General features: G+C 36.0%; 1 protein-coding gene across 15 annotated transcripts in view; it reads left to right on the top strand.

Moving 5' to 3' along the window:
- The window catches only part of Gria4 (glutamate ionotropic receptor AMPA type subunit 4), a 350,737-nt gene that overhangs the window by 259,832 nt on the left and 63,904 nt on the right, over window positions 1-27,001 (top strand). For 14 of the 15 annotated variants that reach the window (XR_015737772.1, XM_087905884.1, XM_087905886.1 and 11 more), the window contains 5 exons: window positions 4,370-4,423; window positions 10,832-10,990; window positions 15,788-15,955; window positions 17,086-17,190; window positions 22,809-22,919. Coding sequence is in view for 14 of the 15 variants with exons in the window: in XM_087905884.1 (XP_087762010.1) it covers window positions 4,370-4,423; window positions 10,832-10,990; window positions 15,788-15,955; window positions 17,086-17,190; window positions 22,809-22,919 (597 nt within the window). In the remaining variant the exon portion in view is untranslated. Of the gene's footprint in view, window positions 1-4,369; window positions 4,424-10,831; window positions 10,991-15,787; window positions 15,956-17,085; window positions 17,191-22,808; window positions 22,920-24,227; window positions 25,531-27,001 lie in introns of those variants that run through there. The other variant, XM_087905896.1, reaches the window with a different exon arrangement.

A 27,001-nucleotide genomic window follows, 5' to 3' on the forward strand; every position in this document is an offset into this window, starting at 1 on the left:
GATGAGTCTTCAACTTTTTAAAGTACACAGCTGTAGTTCTTTGCTAACAATCTAGAGTTTACTGTTTTTCTATGGAGTGTCCAGGACTAAGTTTTAGTAGCTCTGCATACTGTAGCAGTAATATGTTAATGTCTTAAATGGACGTTTCTGAATACTGGCAGAGTTCTGACTACAACAACATGGAAATCACAGCCTGACTGTATAAGAATGAAAGACAGGGTTGGTCTGAGACTTAAAGGGAGTTCAAAGAGGCTTGTATAACCATAGCAGAGGAAGACATAGTGAACCAGAAAGAGATATTGAATTGGTTGTTGACTGGCCACAGAGCTAGCTGAGGCCTAGAGACAGGAATCTGTTGAGCAGACTCTGTTCAATTTTATGAACTTTCCCACCTAAGTGCCCATTAACAAGTATTCCTTATTGATGTCTTTGACCCTGACTATAACTGAGATTTCCAGAATATTAAATGATCTTGTCTTTCTCAGTCCATGTTCAATCACTCAGTCTTACCCAATGTGACAACTCAGTAAATGTCTCCTGTGTTGGTTGGTCCTTTGTGAACTTGACATTAGCTACAGTTGTCATTTGAGAAGATAACTTGTCAGATTGGCCTATAGAAAATCTGTTGGGCAATGTCTTTATTTTTTCATTGTTTTTATTGAGCTGTACTTTTTTTCTGCTTCTCTCCCTTTCTCCCCTCTCCTGTGACCCCCCATGCTCCCAATTTACTCTGGAGAATTTGTCTTTTTCTCCTTCCAATTTAGATCCATGTATGTCTCTCTTAGGGTCCTCTTTGTTGTCAAGGTTCTCAGGGGTTGTGGATTGTAGGGAGGCTAGCTTTCTTTGTTGCATGTCTAAAAGCCACATAATATTTGTCTTTATGAGTCTGGATTATGTCACTCAATGTGGTTTTTTTTCCTAGATCTATCCTTTTGCTAGGAAATTTCAAGATATCATTATTTTTTACCGCTGAGTAGTACTCCATTGTGTAAATGTACCTCTTTTTCCTTATTCATCTTTCACTTGAGGGGAATCTAGGTTGTTTCCAGGTTCTGGGTATTAGGAATAATGCTGCTATGAACATAGTTGAGCATATGTCCTTGTGGTGTGACTGAGCTTCCTTTGGGTACTTACCTAAAAGTGGTTTTGCTGGGTCTTGAAGTACATTGTTTCCTAATTTTCTGAGATATTACCATACTGATTTCTAAGGTGACTGTACACGTTTTCACTCCCACCAGCAATGGAGGAGTGTGCCACTTACCCCTCATCCTTACCAGCATAAGCTGCCATCAGTGTTTTTGATCTTGGCCATTCTGACAGGTGTAAGATGGAATCTCAGAGTTGTTTTGATTTGCAGTTCTCTGATGGCAAAGGATGTTGAGCATTTCCTTAGGTGTCTTTTAGCCATTTGAAATTCTTCTGCTTAGAGTTTCCTGTTTAGGTCTGTACCTATAACATGAGATGCTGTTTGTTTGTTGGGGGTTTCTGTCCTGCCCAGTATCCCACAGTCAGTAAGCCCAAAGAAAAATCACACACGGATCTCTGTAAGTTATAAAGCTGATTGGCCCATTAGGTCTGGCTACTTATTAGCTAACTCTCACATCTTGATTAACCCATTTTTCTGATCTATTTTAGCCACGTGGCTCAGTACCTTTTTCAGTGGGCAGCTCACATCCTGCTGCTTTGGTGTTCTGGGCAGGAGTGGGAAGAATCAACTTCCTCCTCCCCAGAATTCTCCTGCTCTCCTTGCATCATTTCCACTTCCTGTCTGGTTTTCCCGCCTACACCTCCTGCCTGGCCAATCAGCATTTATTTAAAACATGATTGACAGAATACAAACAATTCTCCCACACCATGTACCCATTTTTTTGTTGAATTATTTGTTCTTTTGATGTCAAGTTTTTGAGTCCTTTGTATATTTTGAAGATCAGTCCTCTGTCTGATGTGCAAATGGTAAAGATTTGACTGCAGCATTTTCTTTATTAATACAGGTCATTGGTGGTGGTGTCATCCTTGGTCAGGTGTCCCTGAGTTATATTAGAAAGCTGGTTAAGCAAGCTATGGGAAGCAAGCCAGTTATATAAGTAATCAATGTTCTGACACATACTCTGCTTCAATTCCTATCTCAAGGTTCCTGCTTTGAGTTACTGTTTTGTCTTCCTTGATGCAACATTGTAACCTCTAAATCACCCCAACTTGCTTTTGATTTGAACTAGGATACCCTCTTGCTGACTTTTCTTTATAATTCTGCCAGTATATTGTTTTTCTTTGACTTTGTGGCAAGCTTCTCAAAGGAAACTTGAATTGATGAATAAATTATAGGGTAGATACATTAAACAGGTTTAAAATGTACAAATTCTACGTAAAACATCATACATTTATAGCTGTACATAAAGAAAACCTTTAGTGGATAAGTACAAAAGATGACTATGAAAGAGAGGTAAGAGATGAGATGGGTTGATATGGATGGAATTCAGTGCTCACCCAGACAGAGGAACTTTATGAACAGCCATCACAAGTGTAAGCACAGATCCTCTGTAAAGTCAGAACACTGTCAACAACACCGTCAACATGGACTACAAAATATGTGCCAACTACTCAAAGCATACACTGAGTATTTTGCCTTGGCCTGGGCTTAGTATGTTAATGGAGCCATCTTGTCTAAGAGTTATCACAGTCTTAATCACAAAGATTAAATTTTGAATTTGTACCACACATAGTGTTTTGAAAATCTAGAATCTGAGGAAAAGGTATAAGTGACCATACATAAGCATACTCTTTGAGGGGAGGGTGATATCTTAAGGGATATTGCCTGAAAATTTTTCAAAATTGAAGATCACTCCTCATAGTCAAAAAGTTTGAACCTTGTCACTAGTCCCTGTTTTTAATTTATTATCTGCAAATATGCCTAGGTCTACATTTTAAGAGGGGACAGATAAAAATTCCTTAGGTGAAAAGGGTCATGACAGAGAAAATGTGAAGTTCTTGTATAAAAAGCACTTTGGATGCTGGATGAAGAGCTGATACCGTCATCACATCATAAGCGTTCAGAGGAGAGTTCAGGAGTCTGTGGTCAGAATGTAAAATAAATAAATAAACTTAATTAATAATAAAATTAACAGATGCCCCTCTGAACAGAGTAGAAGTTAAATACATCTCTTAAATAAATCAAAAGGCTAAATATTATGTGTTCCCTAGCAAAATAGCAGAGTAAGTTGAGGTTTAAATTAAGTGTAGAAATATGCATTGAATCCACTGGTTTAAATTATTTTTGTGGTAGAGGTTAGAATCAATTGGTCAATGAATTACCTACACTTAATCTTTTTCTTTGGAAATTATTGTCTTTATGAGAATGCATATATTTCTTAAAAATAAAACAAATAAAAATATTTTTAAAAAGAGTTTCAGAGTCATCTTTCTAAGAGAACCCTGACACCAGCACTGTATTTGTCCCTGACTAACACAAGCCCCTTGCTAGTAATTATCCCCATCTGCTTTCTCTGGTGCTCACGGAAATTTGTCTGTTGCCATCTAAGAAGGAGATATAGCAGTTCCCTCTGCTTGTTGATACATGTGTAATCATAAAATTCCATTCATTGATATGCCTGTGTTTTATTTAACCTCTTTGATATTTCTGTTTGAAAAGTAAATTCTCTGAACCAGAATTATTTTGTTTCCTTGCTAATAATGTATTCTCTTCAGAATTATATATAAACATTTGGCTCATAGTACTATTGATCTCTCTTAGGAAATTATAATATTCTAGCTTTTCCCAAAGGGTAGAAAAAATATTTGTAATTAATAAAGTATAAATGAACTAAAATAATAGTTTTTACTTTAGCCTATATTTTAATGTGGTCTATGACTTCTTTTGATTACAGTGCTCACTTGTTTAAATCAAATGAAATTATTTTTCCATCACATTTCTATAGAAAATTATGCTGCAGTAGTTAATTAAGTTTTATTTTGTGCATGCATGGCAAACATATGGACATCAGATGATAACTTGTGCTATTGTTTCTCTACTTCCCCTTATGCCCTGAGAATCCAATTCAATCAGTCAGGCTTGGTAGTAAGCACTTGTATCAGGGATCCATCCCACCAGTCCCTGTTAACTTTGTATCTATTAAGAACTTCATGCATGACTAGAGTATGTTTAGATCAAATTCATACTCATTCTCACACTCCCTCCCCTCCAAATCCTCTTATACTGCCATCACCCCTTTCCCCACCTTCATGTACTCTTTTAATATTTTAAAATATTAAATTTAAATATAATTATAATTAAAAAATAATACTTAATATTTCAAGTAATGTGTTAGTAAAGTTGAATTTATTTTCTCTCATTCTCTCATTCCTTGTATTGTAGATTGTGAGTGTTGGGAAGCATGTCAAAGGCTACCATTATATCATCGCAAATTTGGTAAGAAATTTTGTTTTTCTACTTTTATACTATGAACTGAAGTATTCAGGATTGTGTCTTAAAATAATGAATGGTTTGACTATTCACTGTACTTTAACCTAAGTTATTACAATAATCACCATATTTTAATGATCTAAATGATTCAAAATAATAATAATGTTTTAATTCAGTATACACCTGATACAGATTTTATTGGATCTGCCAGGGAAACATTTAAAAGTAACTATAATGTTTGCTTTACCATGATACTACTTGTCAAATTAAATACTGGCTTTTTCACTCTCTAAATGATAAACGCTAGTCTACAGATGCATATCTTCTTCAATTTTCATAAATACAATATATAATGACTAATTACACAAATAATTTGAATGGAAATAATGGAATGTTTTTAAACTGCATCAGTCTTTCAACTCGATGGATAACAAACAACATGGAATGAATTGATTGCATGCGCTGGACATGTCTTTGTAGAATTTCAAACAAGGCTTTCTAAGTACTTCTTGTTAACCCACCAGCTTAGTAAAATTGGCTATGGAAGATCATTGCTTTCTTTTTATTACAGGAAAGTTTCATCTGTGTTTTAGTTAGGGTCTTATTGCTGTGAAGAGACACTATGACAACAACTCCTGGAAAGGAATGAGACTGGCTTACAATTCAAAGGCTTAGTCAATTATCATCATGGCAAGAAGTATGATTGCACACAGGCAGACATAGTGCTGGACAGGTAACTGAGAGTTCTACATCGGGATCTCAAGCAGCAGGAAGTGACAGTGACACACAACACCCAGGCTTGAAATTCAGAGATCTAAAAACCTATCCACTATTAACACATTTCCTCCTACAAGGCCTATGGAGGCCATTGTTATTCAAACTACGACAATCTTAGACCTTGATTCCCAATTTTTATTAAAAATTCGCACCTCCTCCCCTCCTCCCATTTCCCTCCACTCCCCACTCACCCCCTCCTTCTGCAGTCCAAAGAGCAGTCAGGGTTCCCTGCCCTGTGGGAAGTCCAAGGTCCTTCCCTCTCCATCCAGGTCTGGGAAGGTGAGCTTCCAAACAGATTAGGTTCCCACAAAGTCAGTACGTGCAGTAGAATCAGAACCCAGTGCCACTGTCCTTGGCTTCTCAGTCAGCCCTCCTTGTCAGCCACGTTCAGAGAGTCCGGTTTGATCACATGCTCCATCAGTCCCAGTCCAGCTGGCCTTGGTGAGATCCCTTTAGATCAACCCCACCGTCTCAGTGGGTGGTCGCACCCCTCATGGTCCTGACTTCCTTGCTCACGTTCTCCCTCCTTCTGCTCCTCATTTGGACCTTGGAACCTCAGTCCAGTGCTCCAATATGGGTCTCTTTCTCTATCTCCATCCATTGCCAGATAAAGGTTCAATGGTGGTATGCAAGATAGTCATCAGTGTGACTATAGAATAAGGCCGCTTCAGGCGGCCTCTCCTCTGCTGCGCAAGGAACAAGCTGGGGACATCTCCTTGAACACCTGGGAACCCCTCTAGAGTCAAGTATCTTGCCAACCCTAAAATGGCTCCCTTAATTAAGATACATACTTCCCTGCTCACATATCCACCCTTCCTCCACCCCAACCATCCCATTCCCCAAAGCTCTCCTCAATCATTCCCTTCTCCCTTCTCTCTCCCCATCTCCTCTTCCCCCACCCCACCCCCGTGCTCCTAACTTTTGCCTGGAAAACTTGTCGACTTCCAATATCCAGGAGGATAACTATATGATTTTCTTTGGGTTCACCTTCTTATTTAGCTTCTCTGGGATCACAAATTATAGGCTCAATGTCCTTTATTTATGGCTAGAATCCACTTATGAGTGAGTACATACCATATTCCTCTTTTGGGGTCTGGGTTACCTCACTCAGGACAGTGTTTTCTATTTCTATCCATTTGCATGCAAAATTCAAGATGTCATTGATTTTTACCGCTGAGTAGTACGCTAATATGTATATATTCCACACTTTCTTTATCCATTCTTCCATTGAGGGGCACCTAGGTTGTTTCCAGGTTCTGGCTTTTACAAACAGTGCTACTATGAACATAGTTGAACAAATGCTTTTGTGGTATGATTAAGCCTCTCTTGGGTATATTCCCAAGAGTGGAATTGCTGGGTCCTGAGGGAGGTTGACTCCCAGTTTCCTGAGAAACCGCCACACTGATTTCCACAGTGGCTGCACAAGTTTGCATTCCCACCAACAACGGATGAGTGTTCCCATTGTTCCACATCCTCTCCAGCATAGGCTATCATTGGTGTTTTTGATTTTAGTTATTCTGACAGGTGTAAGATGGTATCTCAAAGTTGTTTTGATTTGCATTTCTCTGATCGCTAAGGAGGTTGAACATGACCTTAAGTGTCTTTTGGCCGTTTGAACTTCATCTGCTGAGAATTCTCTGTTCAGTTTAGTGCTCCATTTTTAAATTGGGTTAATTAGAATTTTCATGTCCAGTTTCTTGAGTTCTTTATATATTTTGGATATCAGACCTTTGTCTGATGTGGGGTTGGTGAAGATCTCCCATTCAGTAGGATGCCTTTTTGTCTTAATGACAGTGTCCTTTGCTTTACAGAAGCTTCTCAGTTTCAGGGGATCCCATTTTTTCACTGTTGCTCTTGATGTCTGTGCTACTGGGGTTATACGTAGGCAGTGGTCTCCTGTGCCCATGTGTTATAGACTACTTTCTCTTCTATCAGGTTCAGTATGGTCGGATTTACATTGAGATCTTTAATCCATTTGGATTTGAGTTTTGTGCATGTTGATAGATATGGATCTATTTTCATTCTTCTACACTGTGACATCCAGTTATGCCAGCACCATTTGTTGAAGATGCTTTCTTTCATCCATTGTATACTTTAGCTCCAGCTCCCTTGTCAAAAATCAGGTGTTCATAGGTTTTGGGGTTAATATCCGCGTCTTCGATTCGCTTCCATTCGTCAATGTCTCTGTTTTTGTGCCAATATTGAGCTGTTTTCATTACTGTAACTCTGTAATAGAGTTTAAAGTCAGGGATGGTAATGCCTCCAGAAGTTACTTTATTGTATAGGATTGTTTTTGCTATCCTGGGTTTTTTGTTTTTCTGTATAAAATTGATTATTGTTCTCTCATTTCCCATCGTAAATTTCTTTGATGAGTGCCTTATTCTTGAAGGAAGAAGGAAGATAGTAAAGGAGAGAGAAGACACTTAGTCCTGATACTTTTCTACATGTTGAGTGTGCCATTACATGTTCAGAAAGAGACATCCAGTTTGGTGAACTGGGTTTCAGCACAGAGTTGGCACAATATAATGCAGCAGTGCATTATGAAAATTATCATATTGTATTAAATAAAATAAAATGTTGTAATACAAAGGATTATTATAACAATACCACAAAATTTGTTTCCTCTTTTCTATTTATTTTATTAGCCCCACAGTTTATGTGTCTCATCTTTCTGAGTACAAATATTTATGCAAATATATTTTGTCTTTAATCAATGTAACATAAAAGCCTATGATCAGGTGCATCTCTCTTTTTATTGACATTATATGATAAGATTGTAATTAATTACTGCAAAAGGGCAGTTTTGACATCTATTCTTTCCAAACAATGAATTCAAAGAGGAAAATAAATATGTTATAAACTTTTATAGAAATGAGTAGTTTCCATTGGCAACTAGAATAAATGTGATAATGCAAAGTGGAAAGGAAATAATTGATATTTATAACCTACCAATGGATCTCAGAGCCTGCCTCAAACAGCTTTAGCAGGTGGTAGAGTATTTACACTAAAGTTTCAACATACAAAATAGAAAACTGTGTCTTTGAAACAGAGGCGTAACACACACTAAAAATAGCTAGCTTTTATCATGATTAGAGCAGTGACATGTACCCAACTGTTATAATATGCAACATTAATATGGATTCTCTTGGCATTCATTCATCCATATAGCTTTAGTTCTTTCAGCTACCCCACAACCATCTCTTATGAAGTATATATACATGATTCCCAAATGCAAAATTTGTTTAGAATCCAAATAAAATTATGCATTAAATTACAAGTTAATGTTAAAGACTAATTTTACTGAAGACTGCAGATGTAGTTCAGTTATGAGAGAGCTTGCCTAGAATGCACAGAGCCTTGGGTACTATCATGAACACTGCATAAGATCAGTGTGGTGCTCCAGGCCTGTAATTCTAGAACTCAGGGATAAAATAAAAAGCATCAGAAGTTCAAGGCCACCCTAGGCTACACAGCAAGGTAGAGATGAACCTAAACTAAAATAGGAACAGGATAAGAATGTGTTAGTATACTACTTTTATTAAATATTGTAACATGGGACTTATCAACAGCAGTTTGATAAAAAGGAAATAAAAGTTATCCAAAATGAAAAAAAGAGGGTTTGCTATAGGAATATCAGAAGGAATTTCTTAAAATGAATATGGGCTAAAACATGAGATCAGCAGGTATATAGTCCACGAGGTCAATAAATAAACATCCATTGTATTTATAATATGATAACAAACTTTCTGAAATAACTTTTTAAATAATTATAATTAGTATAGTTTATAATTAATGAGAGACTACTACTTCACCTGTCATTATAGCTGGCTACCCTTATCACAAGGTGGCTACATATATTCCAGGTTCATTTTAGCAAATGTTTTGTTACAATTTCAAAATCAAGGTCATTTTTTTCAAAGTAATTTCTGAAAGATAAGAGAGACTCTTCCCTAGTCTTGATCTCCTTTTGGTAACTTCACTAAAGTAGACTTGACATGACTTAGTGTGTAAAACACAGAAGAAATATTGATCTGAGTCAAAGAAAACATAAAAGATGGGCTTTTATTTGCATTGATGATGTAATGAGCTTCCGAATGGACATACTTCATCACTGAGATATCAGTCACATATAATTTTAAATATTTTCCTGGAGAGGATCTGCAAACTACAAAACAAAATCAAAGGAGAAGTCAGTTGGGAGATTCCATTGTTCATTACCCACTGTGAAGTGCAGGCAAGCATAGGGAGCCATTTGCACAAGAGGGCGAGCTCTCCTGGCTCACCCCTTCCATCAGGAACAACTGGGGAATAAGGGAATAAGTGACTTAATTATAGTGTCACCCTAAGTACCCTTCAGTTCCATGATTTTCTGTAGATTCTAACAAAAACTAAATGATCAAAGTAACTGTTGCCAAGGAAACCAGTTCATGGTCTAGATCCTATTAATTTTCTATATAAAATTAAAAGAATGTAAATGAAAAGGGAAATGTTGCCTGTACTGAGAAAAATATAGCCAAAATTAACAAGGCAATACATCATTCATTCAAACCATAACTGACAGGGATATGTTACAATCAGACACAATAATTGTTTTTCCTTTACCTTCAGTGTACTGGCACACCCTGAGGGCTGCAGTTTGCCTGTGTTGTGTAGCTGTGGCTAATGCTACACAGAAGGCTTAGCAGACCTTCTGTTTCAGCTAAGACTGAAATAAAAAAAATCTCATCAATTAGCAGCTAATGAAAGAGCTGAATTACTGTGGCTTTTAGAAATCTAATCAGTGGAATGATTTGCCTGCCTGTGGATCTGCCCTACAATCTGGCAAAAGCACACAAATTCTCCACTGACAGTTTAGTAGCTAGAAATTGATGGGCAGTGTTCTTCCCACTTCTAAAACATAAATTTGTTTTGTGTTGTGTAGTTTGTTTCTCAATGAAATGAGAATGTTACTGATGAGCTGTCATGTTGGCTGCACATAATAGGCCTAATATAAATATCTGTTAAATGAATTAATTAATAGTCACTCACAATTATTGAATGCATACTGGGAGTATTATCCTGCTGTTTTGACATAGAGGTAATCTAAAGTCAGAATCTAAAGTGAGAATAAAAGACTGGGTTTCTTTTGTGCTTTTCCTCTTCTAGTAATATTATAACAATTAAGAAATCAAAAGCACACCTTTCTATAAGAATATGAAAGAGCACAAAATAGAAAAGGCCAACACAACAATCAGTTCATCTGGTCAAACTTGGTTCTACTATAACTGTGTGTAACCTTGCAAATATTTTTTTCCTTACACTACTGATCCTTAGTTTCTTACCTTAAAATTAATCATTGCTATCCAGTAACCAAGGGATGATTGTGCTGAAAAGATAAACTGTTAATGTAATCCTCAGAATCTGGCATATAGTAAATCCTGATAAAAGATAAAGTCTGTTACATAGTATTGATTACAAGCTCATATCCATGGCCCTCTCACTTACAATTTGCTTAGTTGTCAGTGGAATAATATGATTCTTTTTGGATTAACAGGATTATGATTATATGGACCAGGAAGGAAATCTGCATTAATCTACTATTGAAGAACCAAAATGTTTAATGAACTAAATTTGATGAGGTTTTCCACCAATTTACAGGGTTTCAAGGATATTTCTCTTGAGAGATTTATACACGGGGGAGCAAATGTCACCGGATTCCAGTTGGTTGATTTTAATACGCCCATGGTAACCAAACTAATGGATCGGTGGAAGAAGCTAGATCAGAGAGAATATCCAGGATCTGAAACACCTCCAAAGGTATTTGTTTATTTTTGTATATTGTGTACTGTTTCCTTTTTAATCTTTGGGTAATTTTATTTTCTGTATATTGTGTATATGAGTGTCTTTACCTCATGCATGTCTGTGCATCATGGGCATTCCTGATGCCCTCAGAGGACAGAATAGGGATATCTCCTAGAACTTGTTGTAATTTAGTTTTAAGTCACTGTGTGGTGTCTGGGAACAGAACCTGGGTCCCATGCAAAAATAGCAAGTACTCTTAACAATCAAGCATATGTCAATACTATTTATTTTGTGATTCCTTTTCTTACTCTTTCAGACACATTGTGGCATCTTCTCACTGCCCTTGTACAAAACACTGGGAAATTTATACATATGGGGTCTGTGTAGATGGTACAATGGATAAAGGACTTGCTATGCAAGCTTGAGGACCTGAACTCAGAACCCCAGCATAAACTAGTGCAGCAGTGTACTTCTGTCATCCCAAATCTGGAAGGTGGAGGCAGATCAAGCCCAGAAGCTCACTGGCCAGCCAGAGTAGCCGATGCCTTGTCCTAAATAACATGCTAGAGAGCAGCAGAGAAATTACCTGAATAGACTGATGCACATTCATACATGAGTCATATACACACAGGCATTCACATATACCACAAAAAATAATTTTAAAGTGTCTACATTTAATAACAGAGTTATCAGATTAACACAAGAAATTTTTTATTATTTTCTTCTGTGTGAACTCCTTGAAGATTTGCATTAAAATGTTTTATTAACTACCATTTAAATGCAAATGACCATTATTAATTTTTCTACCCAGATAAAAATCACATTTAAAAATGGTTTACAGTAAGCAAATAAATTAAAAAATTGTTAGAAATGAAAAATGTAAAGCTTATATGCAATCTTTCAATCTAATAATAAAAACACCAGGCTCTTTGAGTTGTTTTTAAATTTACCTGTTTGTCTGTGTATGGGTTTGTATATGTGAGTATTCCCAAAAGACCAGAAGAAGGTTCCAGATCTCCTCAAGGGGTGGTCTTGAGCAGTGTTAAGCATTGGGTGCTAAGAACAAAATTCAGTTGTGTGCAAGGAGAGTGAGTGCTTTTAATCACTGACCCATCTTTTCTACCATGCTTGTGGGGGAGATGTTGTGTTATGATATGTATAATGTATATGTGTGTTATATATGTATATACCATATAAGTATATAGGTATGTATATTAGATGAAGGTATGAATTATCAAGAAAAGAGTATAACGTGAATTTACAGACACGTTATAGTCATTAAAGTCAAGAGAGAGGCACTTGGAAGAAATGGTAAACACCCAAGATATGCGTGCCACCTTCTCAAAAGAAATAGCCATATGATTAACTATAACATAAATGAGTGTGCTGCCAAGTTTCTACTCATGGGTGCATTTTGTCTCATCTGAAAGGATGGATCTTATATCGTCTCAATGATACCATGCTGCTCTGACTCCAGCTTAGTGGTTTTGAGTACCATATAATGAATCATAATCTCTAATATTTCCTTAACTATGCATTTGAGTAGAGTTTTAATATGGAATTTGAGATTCAGACATAGAAAAACTAAGGTCAATGAGTATAATCAGCTATTCTGCTTGCTATAAGGTTTGGTTTTTTTTAAAATGGCTGTCAATTTTCCCTATTCAATATTTGGAATTAGAGAGGTACCCTATAGAATTAAGAAATTTCAAAATTAAGTATACATTGGATGTGCACTATATGCTAATCTTTCTTTTTGATATTTTAATGCAAGTGAGATGTTCATAAATATGGTAATTGGCTGATTTGAGTAAAAGGTCAAAGATTCAGGGAATACGTAAAAATGATCATTTTAATGTCCCCGTTTTGATGATTTCCAACTTGCCTTCTCTATACAATTGCTTTGGGCTATTTATTATGTTATAATGTGTGGAATGCTTTTAGGGAGATATTTATAATCTGTTTCATTAAAATCCACTTACATTTAAATCATTTTCGCAGTAATTTCATAAATACAGCTATATAGTACATTATAATAAAAATCACACCACACATAAAGTTTTCATGAATCTTAGCATGATTCTAGATATCCAGAAGCCATTTAATAAACATGTACAGTAATTTTTACCACTTGTGACTCTGTTCTGAAAAGCTTCGTCAAGTAGTAAGTGACCAAATATTAAGCTATTTTTCTTAGAAGAAACGTGACATTAGTTCCCCAGAGCCTCTAATTATGACCTTCTGTCAATTAATCAATACATAATCTTGGTTTATTCATTGTAGTTAACTTATTTTTGCTTCCTTAGCATTGAGTTCTTTGTCATCAGCTCTTAACTAATGCTTGAAGGAAATGTACTTAATATATATGTTTTTCAGAAATACCAGGACCTTCTCATATTATACCATTATGCAACAACTAGTGCTATGTTTCAGGCATTTTTAAACTATAAAATGACCTGTAGAAAAGCACAAATTTGAGGAAAACACCACCTACTGTACCACAAAAACTATACTTGTTTACATGAGAGAAAAAAAAAACAAACTGTAGTGTTTCTTTATTTAACTAGAGCTAGAACTTTTCATGTTGGATGAACCAAATGTTTCTCTACTCTATATATGCCCATGAGTGCCTGCAAAATTATTAGTAAGTACTGATTTGGAGATTAGAAATAAATATTAATGAGTAAAAAAGTTCAAAAACAAGAGTCCATAAAAATGAGAGTTAGTTATAATTAACTGAAATACAATTCAGTTGTATTTCAGTTGGTTAAAGCTTTAACCAAGAATCAACACATGATCTCTGACCTCATCACTTTCTTGCACTAAAAGAAATAATAATAATAAATACTGGGAACACACATGTCCCTTTGATTTGATGATCCTCTGCTACCTTCCTGATGCCCAGTCAACAGAGCTGTTCTGTGTTTGTATCTCTCAACAAGTTTAAGTCTCCACCTCCGCAGTCACTCACCTTTATCTGCATCATCCATCAGTTCCAACTTTCTCACAAAGTTTATCTCAAGTTTGATGTTCTCAGTGATCTTCCTTTATACTCTCCATGATGTTAGAGTCTGAAATCCACAACAAGTACTTACTATACTTAATATCTAGCTCCTGTAAACTCGTGGTGTGCCATGACCACCTACTAGCAACCTTCATTCTCACATTTCTGAACCAGGATCTACAAACATTCTGCACCCAACTCTTAGGTGGAAAATGAAAAATCATCCCGTAGTAAATAGTTTCCTGTAGTAAATATACTGTAGTAAATAGTTACTTTTTTGTTTTAAGCTCTATAACTTATATCTTCCACATTCTATAAACCTACGAATAACAGATCTTGAATTGATTTTAGTTATTTCCTGTCAAAGTCCAACTCCTACTGAACACTGATTCTGCCTGTTTGTCTTCTACACCTACAAATGTCAAGAAGAATTCACTTCTGCATTCTGATTGATGGGCAGGACAGTAAATAACTCCAGGCTAAGAAACAGTTTTAAAGCTGCCCATAAATGAAATGTTTATTTTTCTATGTGTGACCTGTAAGCTTGTTATCCATAAATATACTTTCCTATACTGTAACCCAATAAGGCACATGAGAAAGAGTTGGAACCTTTGACAAGATAAAGTCAGTCTAAACTTCATCTTCCTTCTGTCAACTCTCTGCCCTGTTAAATTTCAGGACTTTGCTTCCCCAGTTGGCTGTCTCCTTTATCCTGCACACCACGGACTGACTCCATTTCCTTTTCTACTTCACATTTCATTTTAAAAAATGGATGGACATTTTATAAGAAAGCAAGCGTGTTTGGTGTTTTTGTTTTGCTTTGGTTTGGCTTTTTGGACCATCTCCTCTTACTTCTTTGTTACTACTAGAAAGAAAGGACAATACACTTTTTTTCATCTCTTAATGCTGGCACACGAGTACTGCACTTTGACCTTTGGCCTTTACGTCTTTATCAAGTTTATTTTTGAGAAAAAGTCCTTATTTTTCCTTTTTATTTTCTTGTCTTAGAGAAAGATGACTCAGAAGCTTTTTCTGTTCAGAGACATGTTAGGTGGAGCAAAAGAGAAGACACATTCATTTTGGTAGCATTTGCTTCTTTTCCTTCCTAACTGAGAGGCACAGTCTGTGTAAGCCCACTGGTGTCCTGGTTACTCTGCTGCTCTCTCAGCTGGCGTGATCCTCATACACCCTGTTAATTCCAGCTTCATACCATCCTCTATTACTTAAGTTGCTTTATTAGAGTTCATATAATTGTAATTTTTTCTTGTTTCAAATGCTACCTCTTTTGTTTAATGATCATATTGTTTCAGTTTAGTTGCTACATTCAGAATTCCAAATGGTTTGTCTTCATTTGCAGGCAAAAAAAAATTATTCCCTGTTTAACATGGCACAAAACTCTCCCTACACAGGCGTAGAAAGTATTAATTATATGGAATTCCTGAAAGAGAGAAAGAAGTTATTGTCATGCCTAGTAGTTGATGATCTTCTATGTCCTTAGCTTTACATACTGAAATACAGTAGAAAGTCCCACCCTGAGACCTTTCTTCTTCCAGAAGGTGGAAATCTGTGCTTTTCGGTTTCTATTTCAGAGTGAGTTCTCTCCTTTAAAATTATGAACAATAAGGTGTGCCATACAGTTTTCATGTTCAAATAAAAGGAGGTAATTCCAAAGCCAGCACTAATGAATTATCAGTACCATTCTTGCTCTTGGGAAAAGATGGGGTTTTTCTCATAAATCCACAGAGACCCATACTTTTCAGTGTGGTAGACTTTAACATCTGCCTTTTTATGCACTTTAACATGCTCAGTACACCTCTGCTCTGACTTACGATGGAGTTCTGGTGATGGCTGAAACTTTCCGAAGTCTCAGAAGACAGAAAATTGATATTTCAAGGAGAGGAAATGCTGGGGATTGTCTGGCAAACCCTGCTGCTCCCTGGGGCCAGGGAATTGATATGGAGAGAACACTCAAACAGGTAACTCATACTTTGGCTTTATTGTATGATCTTTTAAAAATATGGTATATGTTTAAAAAGGCTAATTCATCTGACCATTAATGTCTGTTACAATTTCCATGTTAATATGTCAAGATTTCTAAATGTCAAAACTTTTTAAGTAGAACCTCAATGTTTATTCCTTATGTGGATGTGTAGTCAAGATAACACTGCAAATCAAAAAAGGTCTAGAACCATGAAGGAGCTAGTACAGACACATTTGGTTAGCAAGGATTCTGGGCTCCTTAAAGTGGTTCAAGGTCCTAGCTCGACAGAGCAACTACCATTCTGAGTTAACAGGTGGTTGTTGTAGGGAAGTGTTGAAATGACAATTGAATGCTTCATTTCAAAAATGACCCTCACATATGCTTACAACTTATACAACAGGAAAAATCATCAGCTTCATTAGCCATGAGGAGTCCAGAAAATATAAACATGCCTTATAAAAGAAGAAGAAATGTTTATAGGAGCTACGGACTGTGTCAAGACTTCTTTAACTTTAGAAAAAAACATAGTTTTATTCTTTTATAACCACAAAATAATAGTTTTCAAATAATAAGTATTGAAAATATTATCTGTAAGAATTGTTTAACTCCTCTGAAATGTGATAAGTTCAAAGCATAAGTTAAATGAATGGAAATCAAAAGACAATTTGGAATTCAATGTGCTTGGATATTTTCAGATAATGTATTTTTAGCCTTTTATATCTTAATTCAGTGTTAGTCAGAAGTACATTGTCCCTCATGAGAATTCTAGACACATAATCTACTGTGAAGATACGTATACAAAAGAAACTAAAGATTGACTCTAAGCAAATACAGTTCTGTTCTATAAAGGATATTTCAATATTGGGAAAGAATTATGTTAGTTAAAATGAGAGCTTTATAATACAAAGAATTAATTTTCTAGGTGTAGAGAAAAATAACTTTTAATATCCTTCCATATTTCTCCTCCAGGTTCCATATCAGCAACTCAATCATTCAATAACATTCCACAGAGTTTATTGTAGCTTTTAATCCCACAGCCATCTATGGTCTTTAACCTAGTAGTGGGAGATTTTCTTAAGTGAAGCAGGAAATGAGTATTGAGTATGTTTTCTTTTTCCTTCACAGGTTCGAATTCAAGGGCTGACTGGAAATGTTCAATTTGACCACTATGGACGTAGAGTTAATTACACAATGGATGTATTTGAACTAAAAAGCACAGGACCTCGAAAGGTGAGCTACAATTTAACTAAAAAATAAAAAATATATTCTTATCTTACATGTGAGACTCTTAAAAGATTATAGGAGAAAGCTTGATGTTCTAAATTTCTATTATTAAATGATGCTCTCAACTGGTACTTTCTTGATGGTCTATGTTGAGATAAATTCTTGTGTCATACATTATTAATGATGTGACAAAATGAAAAAATTAATTTATCACTGTGCATTGTAACTCACAAGGAGAGCAATGTGGCAATGGGAACTTGGCAAACATATTTTTTTAAACAAAATTGACTCCACAGCAAAGAACGCAACATAGTAAGAATACCCATGTATGGTCTGTGACTCATTAGAGTGCAAAGACAGGCCCTGCAAAGGAGTGGGAGTGGGTGTACTCCAAACATATTGCTTGTTCTGGAAGTAGTAAGGCCAACTTAAATGAACAAAGGAAAGCAAATGAAAGATAGTTACTGGGAAAAGGAAGGAGAGAAACACTTGAGTCCAGGAACCTGCTGGCATCATGGTCTTACACTTAGAAAACATCTTAGCATCATTTTTGCTACTGTGAAAAACATTACCCTGAAAAAGAAAGCTTAAAAGAGGAAAGTGTTTATTCTGCTTACAATTACAGGTTCCAATTTATCTTTGACCACAAGTAGAGGCAGGAACTACAGAAAAACTTCAGAAAAAACATACAGAAAAAAATGTATTCAAATATGTGTGATCCTTGAACCTTTCAACATCATGTTTTGTCTGAAAAAAATCCTGATGAAAAAATTCATTTTAAGAAAGCTAGGATATGCAGTCCATTTGGTGGTTAAAAAGAAGGCATGTGACATTGTAAAAGGAAAAGACCACTCATAGCTGGTGGAAATTATCACCAAGGCAGGCTGCAGGAAGGATGTGAAGTTTAAAGTTAGTTTTAGAGATAGATGTTAGATAGCAGAGCCAACAATGTCAGGAAAGACTTGGCGTCAAGACAGTCAGGGAATATATAGAAATGGCAGCTACTCATCCAATGCTTTGCTCCAGTGTATCACATTAGGCATGCATCTGGAACTGTGTGTGAGGAAGTGATTGGGTGCTATTGTACAATGCAGCTATAGGTTGTTGGCCTCATGATGACATCTCCTTCCTTGCCTACAGTCTGTCTGCTGATACATAGAAAACGTCAGGCCAATGGATTCAAGTCAGGGAGTGAAGGAGTTAAGTAACATCTCATGAGTCACATTAGCAGGCTCCTTGAGTAAAGGAAGGAGACACACATCCCAAGAAGAAATTCTGGGCCTCCATTTTCTTGGCATATTGCTAGTCTGTCTGCTAGCTATGGAACTGACAGTATTCCATTGACAACTAAAATTATTAACTCCAAGGTAGGCAGAGGAAAGAGAAGCCACTTTCCTTTCATGCATCAAACCTTGCAGAGCTGGTCAGCTAAGCAGAAACCTTTAAAATGCAAAAGATTATTTTTTATTTTACAAAACAGGATCTATGGCTAGTCAAATGGCTCAATAAAATTGAAAGACTGTGAAGAGAAAACAGGTGTGAGTCCACAGTAATACCTTCTGGGTTGTTTATACTGCTGAATCTTTTGTGGCCTATCAACCACAGTGGTAACAAGAATTAAGTTTTCTCAAAGAGGAACTTAAGTAGTGAGTTAAATGAATGATGCACCGATGGCTTTACACCCAACTGAAATCCATCCAAGACTCTTAAAAAAAAATGAAGTATGAAATGATACAGGCTTTTCTGTCTTTGTTTTCCCAGTGGCAATGATCAGCAAGGAGATGTGACAGGAATATTAAACTGAAAATTGAGCTAGCTAGCTAGCTAACATGAGAAACACTATCCTAGTGAGACTATGTGGTGTGTCTGAGAAGTGAGCAATCATTCCTATAAATTGAATACTTGCCAGTGAGGGAGCAAGGTTTGAACATAGATCAGACAGGCAACCCATCAATTTGTCTGGCTGCTGTGGCAGGAAACGTGATTGCATCTTATTAAGCCAAAGCTCAAGATTTTCTGAACCAGGTACATAGATAAATGGGATCTCCTTGGTTACGCCACCCCCTCCAAGGACTCCACAGGGTGTGATTTACCACCCCAGGGCTTCAGAGAGTATGTTCCAGGGCTACTATTGCAGGAGTTCAGGAAATAATAATGGTAAATTTTCATTTGTTGAGATTAGGTTGTGTGCTGAGTACTGTCATGGAAAGCTAATATTCATTTCCATATTTAATTTTCATGACAGCTTGAAAATAATGTACATGCTTCTCAATTTACAGAGAACTAGGACCAAGAGAAACTAAGTAGCCTGCCCAGGGAGAGTCAACTGCAAGAGGTGGTTTTGGGGAGAAAACTCCTGTGGCTCCAGAGCAGCTGCTTCTGGCTACTTTGTAGCAACAATCCCGAAGCTGTAAAATGTCCATTCAGATCTGGTGTGAAGATGAAGTTAGACCTTTCAGGATAGGGCTGCCTGTAGCAGTTCTCCAAGACACCAACATTAGTAGAGTAGACTTCTCTGTGCCAAAACACCCACCCCCAGCCTTATTCTGCTAGCCAAGTCTACTAAACACACAGGGGCTTTACTTATACATTATAGTATACCTAGTGTCATATCTGGGTAAAGTTGTTACATTTGAGGAAATTTAACCTCCCAGATTCTAAAGATAAATTTTTCTGACATATATTACAAGTTTAGTGATTTAAATGTTTTCAGATTTGTTTGTCTGTTAATATAAAATCATTTTCAATCCCTAGGAGAGCATTCCCAATTAGTAGTTTAACAGATGAGATCAGGTAAGACAAATGTTAGTTTGTTTTTTTAAAGCATGTTGGAATAAAATAGAAAGAGAAACAACAGCTCTAGCTCAAATTTCAGCAAGTTTTTCTGAAATGATCTGTATAATATATAATATTCCAATAAATTTCCAATAATATTTCAAAAGTAAATAAAAGCTATTTATTTACTTATTTAAATAAATTTCTTGTGAAATCTACCATAGACTGGCTGTACTGCTTTCTTTTTTCATTGGAAATACATGTAGATATAAAGCAAAAAAAAATGACCTTTAATTTGTTATCTTAATTTCAAACATTTCTGAATCATTTACTCTTTTGGAAGGGATCATCATGCAATATTTCAGAGACTCACCAGTCACTGTGACTATTCCAAATGACCTTAGATCCATCGTTCTTTTCGCAGTGGGATTCACTAATAAAGAAAAATGCTCTTCTGTAGCACAAACAATAAAAAAAAACTCAGAGATAGATATTAAGGTTCATCCTGAAGATCAGAAAAGCAAAATCAGCCAAGCCACTAGACTGCTCTTATCTCTTTGAAATCTTCATACTGAAAGAGAATGAGTTCCTGTTTCATCCAACCTTATATTCCTCTCTAGTGCTGGGATTGAAGGTGTGTCCCACCATTGCCTGACCTCAGTGGCTAACTAGTGCTGCTACTGGGATTAAGAGTGTGTGCAGCAACTGCCTGGTCTGTATGGCTGACTAGTGCGGCTGCTTTACACTGACCTTCAGGCAAGCTTTATTTATTAAAACACAACTAATACACCACTATGCTCATCTTGCTTGAAGTTGAATTGCAGCAACCTACAGATTTGACTTAAGTTAATGGAATGCCCAGTTGTAAAACCCTCTATGAGCATACAAACCTGTCTATGGGAAAGAGAATTACAAGAAGCCGTTGAGATTTTTAAAGTACATATGGGAATTGAAAAAAAAGGTGGTTTCAAAATGAACAACTGAACATAACTGTGGAATATATAGGTACTATAATTTCTAATGGAAATCCTTTTGCTCTAGCTAAATAAATAAATACATAAAAACAAACAAGCAAACAAACAAATAAATAAAACACCATGACCAAAAGAAAGTTGGTAAGGAAAGGGTTCATTCGACTTACACTTCAGCATTGCTGCTCAACACTGAACCAGAACAGGGATTCAAGCAGGGCAAGATCCTGGAGTGCAGGAGCTAATGTGGAGGCTTTGGAGGGGCACTTCTTACAGACTAGTTTTTCCTGGCTCGCTTAGCCTGCTTTCTTATAGAACACAAGAACAATAGACTATGGATAGCACTACCCACTATGTGCTTGACCCTCCCCCATTAATCACTAATTGAGAAAATGCCTCGATCTCAAGGAAGCATCTCCTCAACTGAGGCTCCTTCCTTTCTGATGACTCTAGTTTGTGTCAAGTTGACACAAGATCACCAGTACAAACCATTAGTGTATGAATATGTGTGATGTGTGCATACTAATGAGTGCAGGTGTGTGCACCAGTGCATGAGTACAAAAGCCAGAGGAAGACCTGAGGAATTCTGTTCTATCACGCTACACGTGACAGGGTCTTCCTATAAACCCGGAGCTACATTAACAGCTAATAAGCCCCAGTCATCCTCCTGTCTCTACCCATCTCCCACAAATGGGGTGCAGTCACAAGCACAGCCGTGCAATGCTTTTTCTATGGCTGGTAGACCTCTAAATTTAGGTTCTCCCACTTGCTTATCCAGTAGTCTTGCCAACTATGCCACTTCCCTAGAACAAATAATAAGATGTTTAAAGTTGAAGCACAAATTGAAATATAAGCTTTTAAAATGAAAATATTGCACATTAATATCTATCTGTGATGCAGTTTGCATTTCAGAAAATGAATTCTCATATAGTACTTACATGATATCAAGCCAAAATATACTTCTAGATTGCTGCTTGCAAATAATTATATTTTACATAAACTATGGCTGTTTACTGTATATTCTGTGGTTTTCTTGATGAAGTTATATAAATTAGCTTTCGGCAGTGCTGGCCAATTTCACTAGATGAAAAGATCAGTATGCCCAAGGTTTCATCCATGTTTCTTCCATTCAGAAAAATGCTTCCCTTGACTATTCCTCAAGACTGAATTTTCTAAACATATATTAAGGCAGTGTCTTTAACACTGAGAAGACTGTCTCAGTAGGTGTAACTTAACCATCTACAATGCAACCATTATTCTTAAGGCTCTAGGAATATCAGGGAACAGAAAGCAGAAAAACTGTTAAGAAGCAGAGGACCAGGACAGCTGCTGTGAGACTGTGTCTTCTGTACTTGTCAGGCACCCTGCTCCCATGAACTCTCATCAATATGGTTGCAAGACCAACATAATGACAGCACCAGTTATCATGCCTGTTGGACAGGGGAAGTCCACATAGCCCACACATTGGCGACAAGATGTAGGTGGTCCATACTTGCTGAGAGAAAGAGAATCAGTTTCCTCCAGAGCTGTCCAGTCCCAGCCTTTGGTTCATGCCCATATAAACAAAGCTAAAATTATTCAGCAGGTTGTGTGTTTGTGTGTGCATCCCTGCTACACTAATAATTAAAGAAGAAATCAAGAATTTTGGAGGACTCTGGATGAGTCTGTAGAGGAAGGAATGTCGGGGTGATGTAGAGGAAGTGTTCCTCTATTAAATTTTCAAAAAATACAAAATTATCAATTTTCAAAAGACAGTTCTTAATGTTCCTGAGTGTTAGGTTTGTTTGGCAAACGCAGTAGCTTGTAAAAGTAATGGTCGCAGGGCAACTCCAGGAGCACTTTTATGGTGAGTTTTCACTTAGCTTCTCTCTCTGACAGGTTGGCTACTGGAATGATATGGATAAGTTAGTCTTGATTCAAGATGTACCCACTCTCGGCAATGACACAGCAGCTATAGAGAACAGAACAGTGGTTGTAACCACAATCATGGTGAGTTTTGGTGTATGCTTTCTAGTGTTCCGTCTTGTCCACAGGCAAATTTAACTCCCTGGCTGTGATGAGGGGATACAAGCTGAATCTTAGTTGTGACTGAGTGCTCTTACCCACCCAAAGCTCCTGAGGCTTTGAACAACTCTGTCCCAAGCTTGGACACACTCAACTCTTTTGTTGCCCTTACTTGTGTTACTTTTCATTGCAATGTTTTTCTTGGGGAAAAAAATTGACTCAGATGTTAAAAATTGAGACTGTGAAACTGAAGTTGGAGATGTTTGAAATTCTCAGACCGCAACAATGAATAATGAATTTGAGGAAGCCAAGCTCCAATCGAATCCTAAAACCATCAGGTGGAAATACCATATTCTCAGTGTTTTCAAAAGGATCAATGAAATAATCATCAATGATGTTAAATGGTTGTTTCAGATCATCATGGGAGAGTGATCTGTCTTGTCTGTTTCTAATTACAAGGATGTGAATGGGAAAATTCTAATGGGTACTTTTTATATAACTGAATGCTTGATAAATTGATTTTGTTCAATATTTGTTTTTAATGTAAAAAGACATTTCCACCCACTGACTATTTTTCTCATTGACATATATAATTGAACAAACTTCTGGGAATCAAGGAAATGTGAATATTTCATTTGACCACATAATGAAATTTAACATGCTCTAAATTTTAAGGTTCCTACTTCAAGGAGTTCTGTGGATTTGCCTTTTAAATTATATAATATTCTAAAGACAAATATGTCCTTAACAGTTGGTAGTAGTCAAAGGAGATCAAAAATCGGTGACTGTTTATACCTTATTTAAGATCACAAATCCTCAGCTAATTTCTTCTGTAGGCAAAATATATTATCAGTTGTCCATAGAAACTCTTACTTTAAATAAAATGGAAGTCTTTGCCTAAGTTAACTTTTAGTTTACATAATTTTGATTTTAGTTTTAGGGTTTTAGTAATGTCAAAATATTTCTAAAATTGACACTGAAATCAAAACATGAAAATTCCAAAATAGAAGCATTCGCCTATTGCAATCAGCTATACCTGTTTTGGGTAACCAGTTAGCAATTTAATGTAATCTGACAAGCCTTGATTTGGGAGTTGATTATTTTAGAATGCAAACCCACCAACAGCAGTGTTTGTATGAACTTTCTGACTTAATTGTGTAATATTTGCATGGGAGTTGAAAAGCAAGACATATATACATATATATGTATGTATGTATGTATGCATATATATTTTTCCTTTAAAAAGACACAATAATGGAAATTTATACTTCAGTACAGTCCTCCTCTTTTCAGCCTCTGATGAAGAATCCTATTTTAAGAAATTGACCAAGAGAGACAAGAGTTCCACGCTGTTCGACTATTCCTAACTAAGGCTCGAGTCTTGTTCTCCTGAGTAGTAAATTTAAGCTTATTTTTCATGTGGGATTCTTCTTGGATAACCAACTCTGGACTACCAGAAAACAGTTTTTAAATTTGTCTGTGTTTATGTGTACGTGTGTGTGTGTGTGTGTGTGTGTGTGTGTGTGTGAGAGAGAGAGAGAGAGAGAGAGAGAGAGAGAGAGATTTGTGAGTTATTAGAACAAAAGAATTGTTCCTTAGTCCTTATCATTCTCAAAAAATAGATGCTGAAAAATAATATAGTAGTGATTATGATATTCCTGTTCCCATGTCATAAAATGAAGTCATTGTACATGATCAGCTCTCTAATGGTAGAGTTCTTCAAAGTAAAACTCTGAATTTATGTGCTTGTTTTCTGAATATACATATAATTGTTTGCTTTAGCATCTTTTGAAATGTTGCCTCTTCTGTGAAATGAATGTATGATGTATACTAAGCGTGTAATGTGGATTCTTCTTCCCTTGGCCTGTTATAAAAGATGGTACTTATAATTCCTAGTGTCAAATTACATAATTGATTTTCCAAGCACAGATAGTCTTCAGGAAGCATGATATCAAAAACTAAGTAAAAATGTGACCGCATATAAAATATATATACTACATATATATATGTATACACATATATATGTGTATATATTTTACATATGTATGTAAAATTCTGTTTGCTTGATAGTGGTGATAACAATACTTTCGTTATCATAATAGTGTATAGGAATAGTATCTGTTATTTATATAACTGTCATCTTCATCTAAATCATTCCCCTGATATATTCAGCTACATAACTATTCCATAATGCCAAAAAAAAAAACCAGACAACCGTACCGCACCCTCCCTTAAAGTGTTTATTGAATCTGGTTCTCTTTAAAGCATTAGCTTAGGATCTAGGACAATCACCTCGGTTAACTTACTTAAAAAGAAGTATGATTACCTTTAGCTGATTAGATAAGTGCATGCAATAACCCCCCCATATTCTGTTGAAAAACTCAATATGGATGGAATTGACAAAAGGTTGCAATGAGTCTGATACAGAGATCTAGATACTGAGCAAGCCAAGAATGAGCTCTGAAGAGCACAGAATTGCTGTCCAAATGGGTGTGGTGTCGCTGAATTCACTTTGTCTTCCCTATGTATGCTGTGTTTATACGCTGATTTACTGTTGTGATATGTTATTGCTAAATAAAATTGATTGAGAAATCCAGTTATACATTCAGAATACTTACTGAACGTCTGTTCCAGCAACAAGGATAGACACTGGAAATATAACAGAAGTGACTCCTGCACAATGAAATTTATATTACAGAAAAAATAAATATGAAACATAATTCATGATTACAACAACTCTCAATACAAAATAAAATGTGCTATTATTATTTTTATGCTGTTGAAATTTATATTTCCTTGCAACTGCTAGATGTCTATAATGGACTTTCATTTTCAAGATGAATTTATTCTACTTAAACACAACTATGTCAAACATACTGACTACAAAAAAGCTAATCTAAATAGGAAACAATTTACAATTATATGAACCTCTATTGTTAATTCTTACTGACTAAAAATGAGGTAAAAACCATAATATTCATGAGATTGGGGACATTGTGATGCCATTTTTTGCAGACAAATACCAACTGTAAACAAACAACCTCTGGAAATCAAATCTAAACCTTACAAATAAGAGAAGTATAGCTATTGTGGTTAAAAAAAAAATTCTGCAGACTTGGGTAGAGGAGTCCTTTTATATAAACTCAGAACCTCCACAGCTACAGAACTATCTAGGAAATAAATCCATTCAGGGAAGAACACGCTTCACTCTTGTGCCTTGAGTTGTGAGGTGGTAATTCCTGTTGTATGTTATTTAGTTAAGATGATATTCTATACTATCTAATGAATGCACAATTCTTTAGGAAATATTTCCATAAAACTGTTTATTCACTGTAGCACCAGAATTGTCTTTCAAACATGAACTAATTTTTTATAATTTCTTCTTCCTTAGTTTACATTTTACGTGAAAATATGCTTTCTAATTATCAGAATTATGTAAAAATATTTAGATATCCTATATATATACACACATCCATAAGAAGCATGCATATATCTATGATATATGTGCTTGTAGATATAAAATGTGCATCAGAAATAGAAATGTATTCATTTTTTTGCCATACCAAATATTAATTCCCCCTTCCTCCAAAGAGTTTGTACCAACAAAGTTTTAGCTTGATACTGTGACCCTTAAATTTGCTCATTTCTTTCTTTCTTTTTTTCTTGTTTTGAGGTTTGGGTTTTTCAAAATAGGGTTTCTCTGTGTATTCCTGACTGTCCCCAAACTTGGTCTGTAGACCAGGTTGACCTCAACCTCACAGAGATCCGCAACCTCTGGCTCCAGAGTACTAGGATTAAAGGCATATTCAACTACAATATGGCTAACTCATTTATTTTTAAATTCATTAAGAGAGCTTTATTTCCATTTTCTTTAATTTCCTCTTAGGATTAAATTATCAATATCCTTTAAGATTTGTTGGAAAGAAGCAAATGACCACACAAAAATTTGGAATAAGATTCTAATTTTATTATTCTTCCCATTTTCAATAATTTTATAATGGTTGTTTATAATAGTGAAATTTACCAGTAATACAAAACAACACTTCAGTGGGGAAATGTATTCTATT

The sequence above is a fragment of the Myodes glareolus genome, chromosome 4 (assembly GCF_982192425.1).
Source record: "Myodes glareolus chromosome 4, mMyoGla1.1, whole genome shotgun sequence".
Lineage (NCBI taxonomy): Eukaryota > Metazoa > Chordata > Mammalia > Rodentia > Cricetidae > Myodes > Myodes glareolus.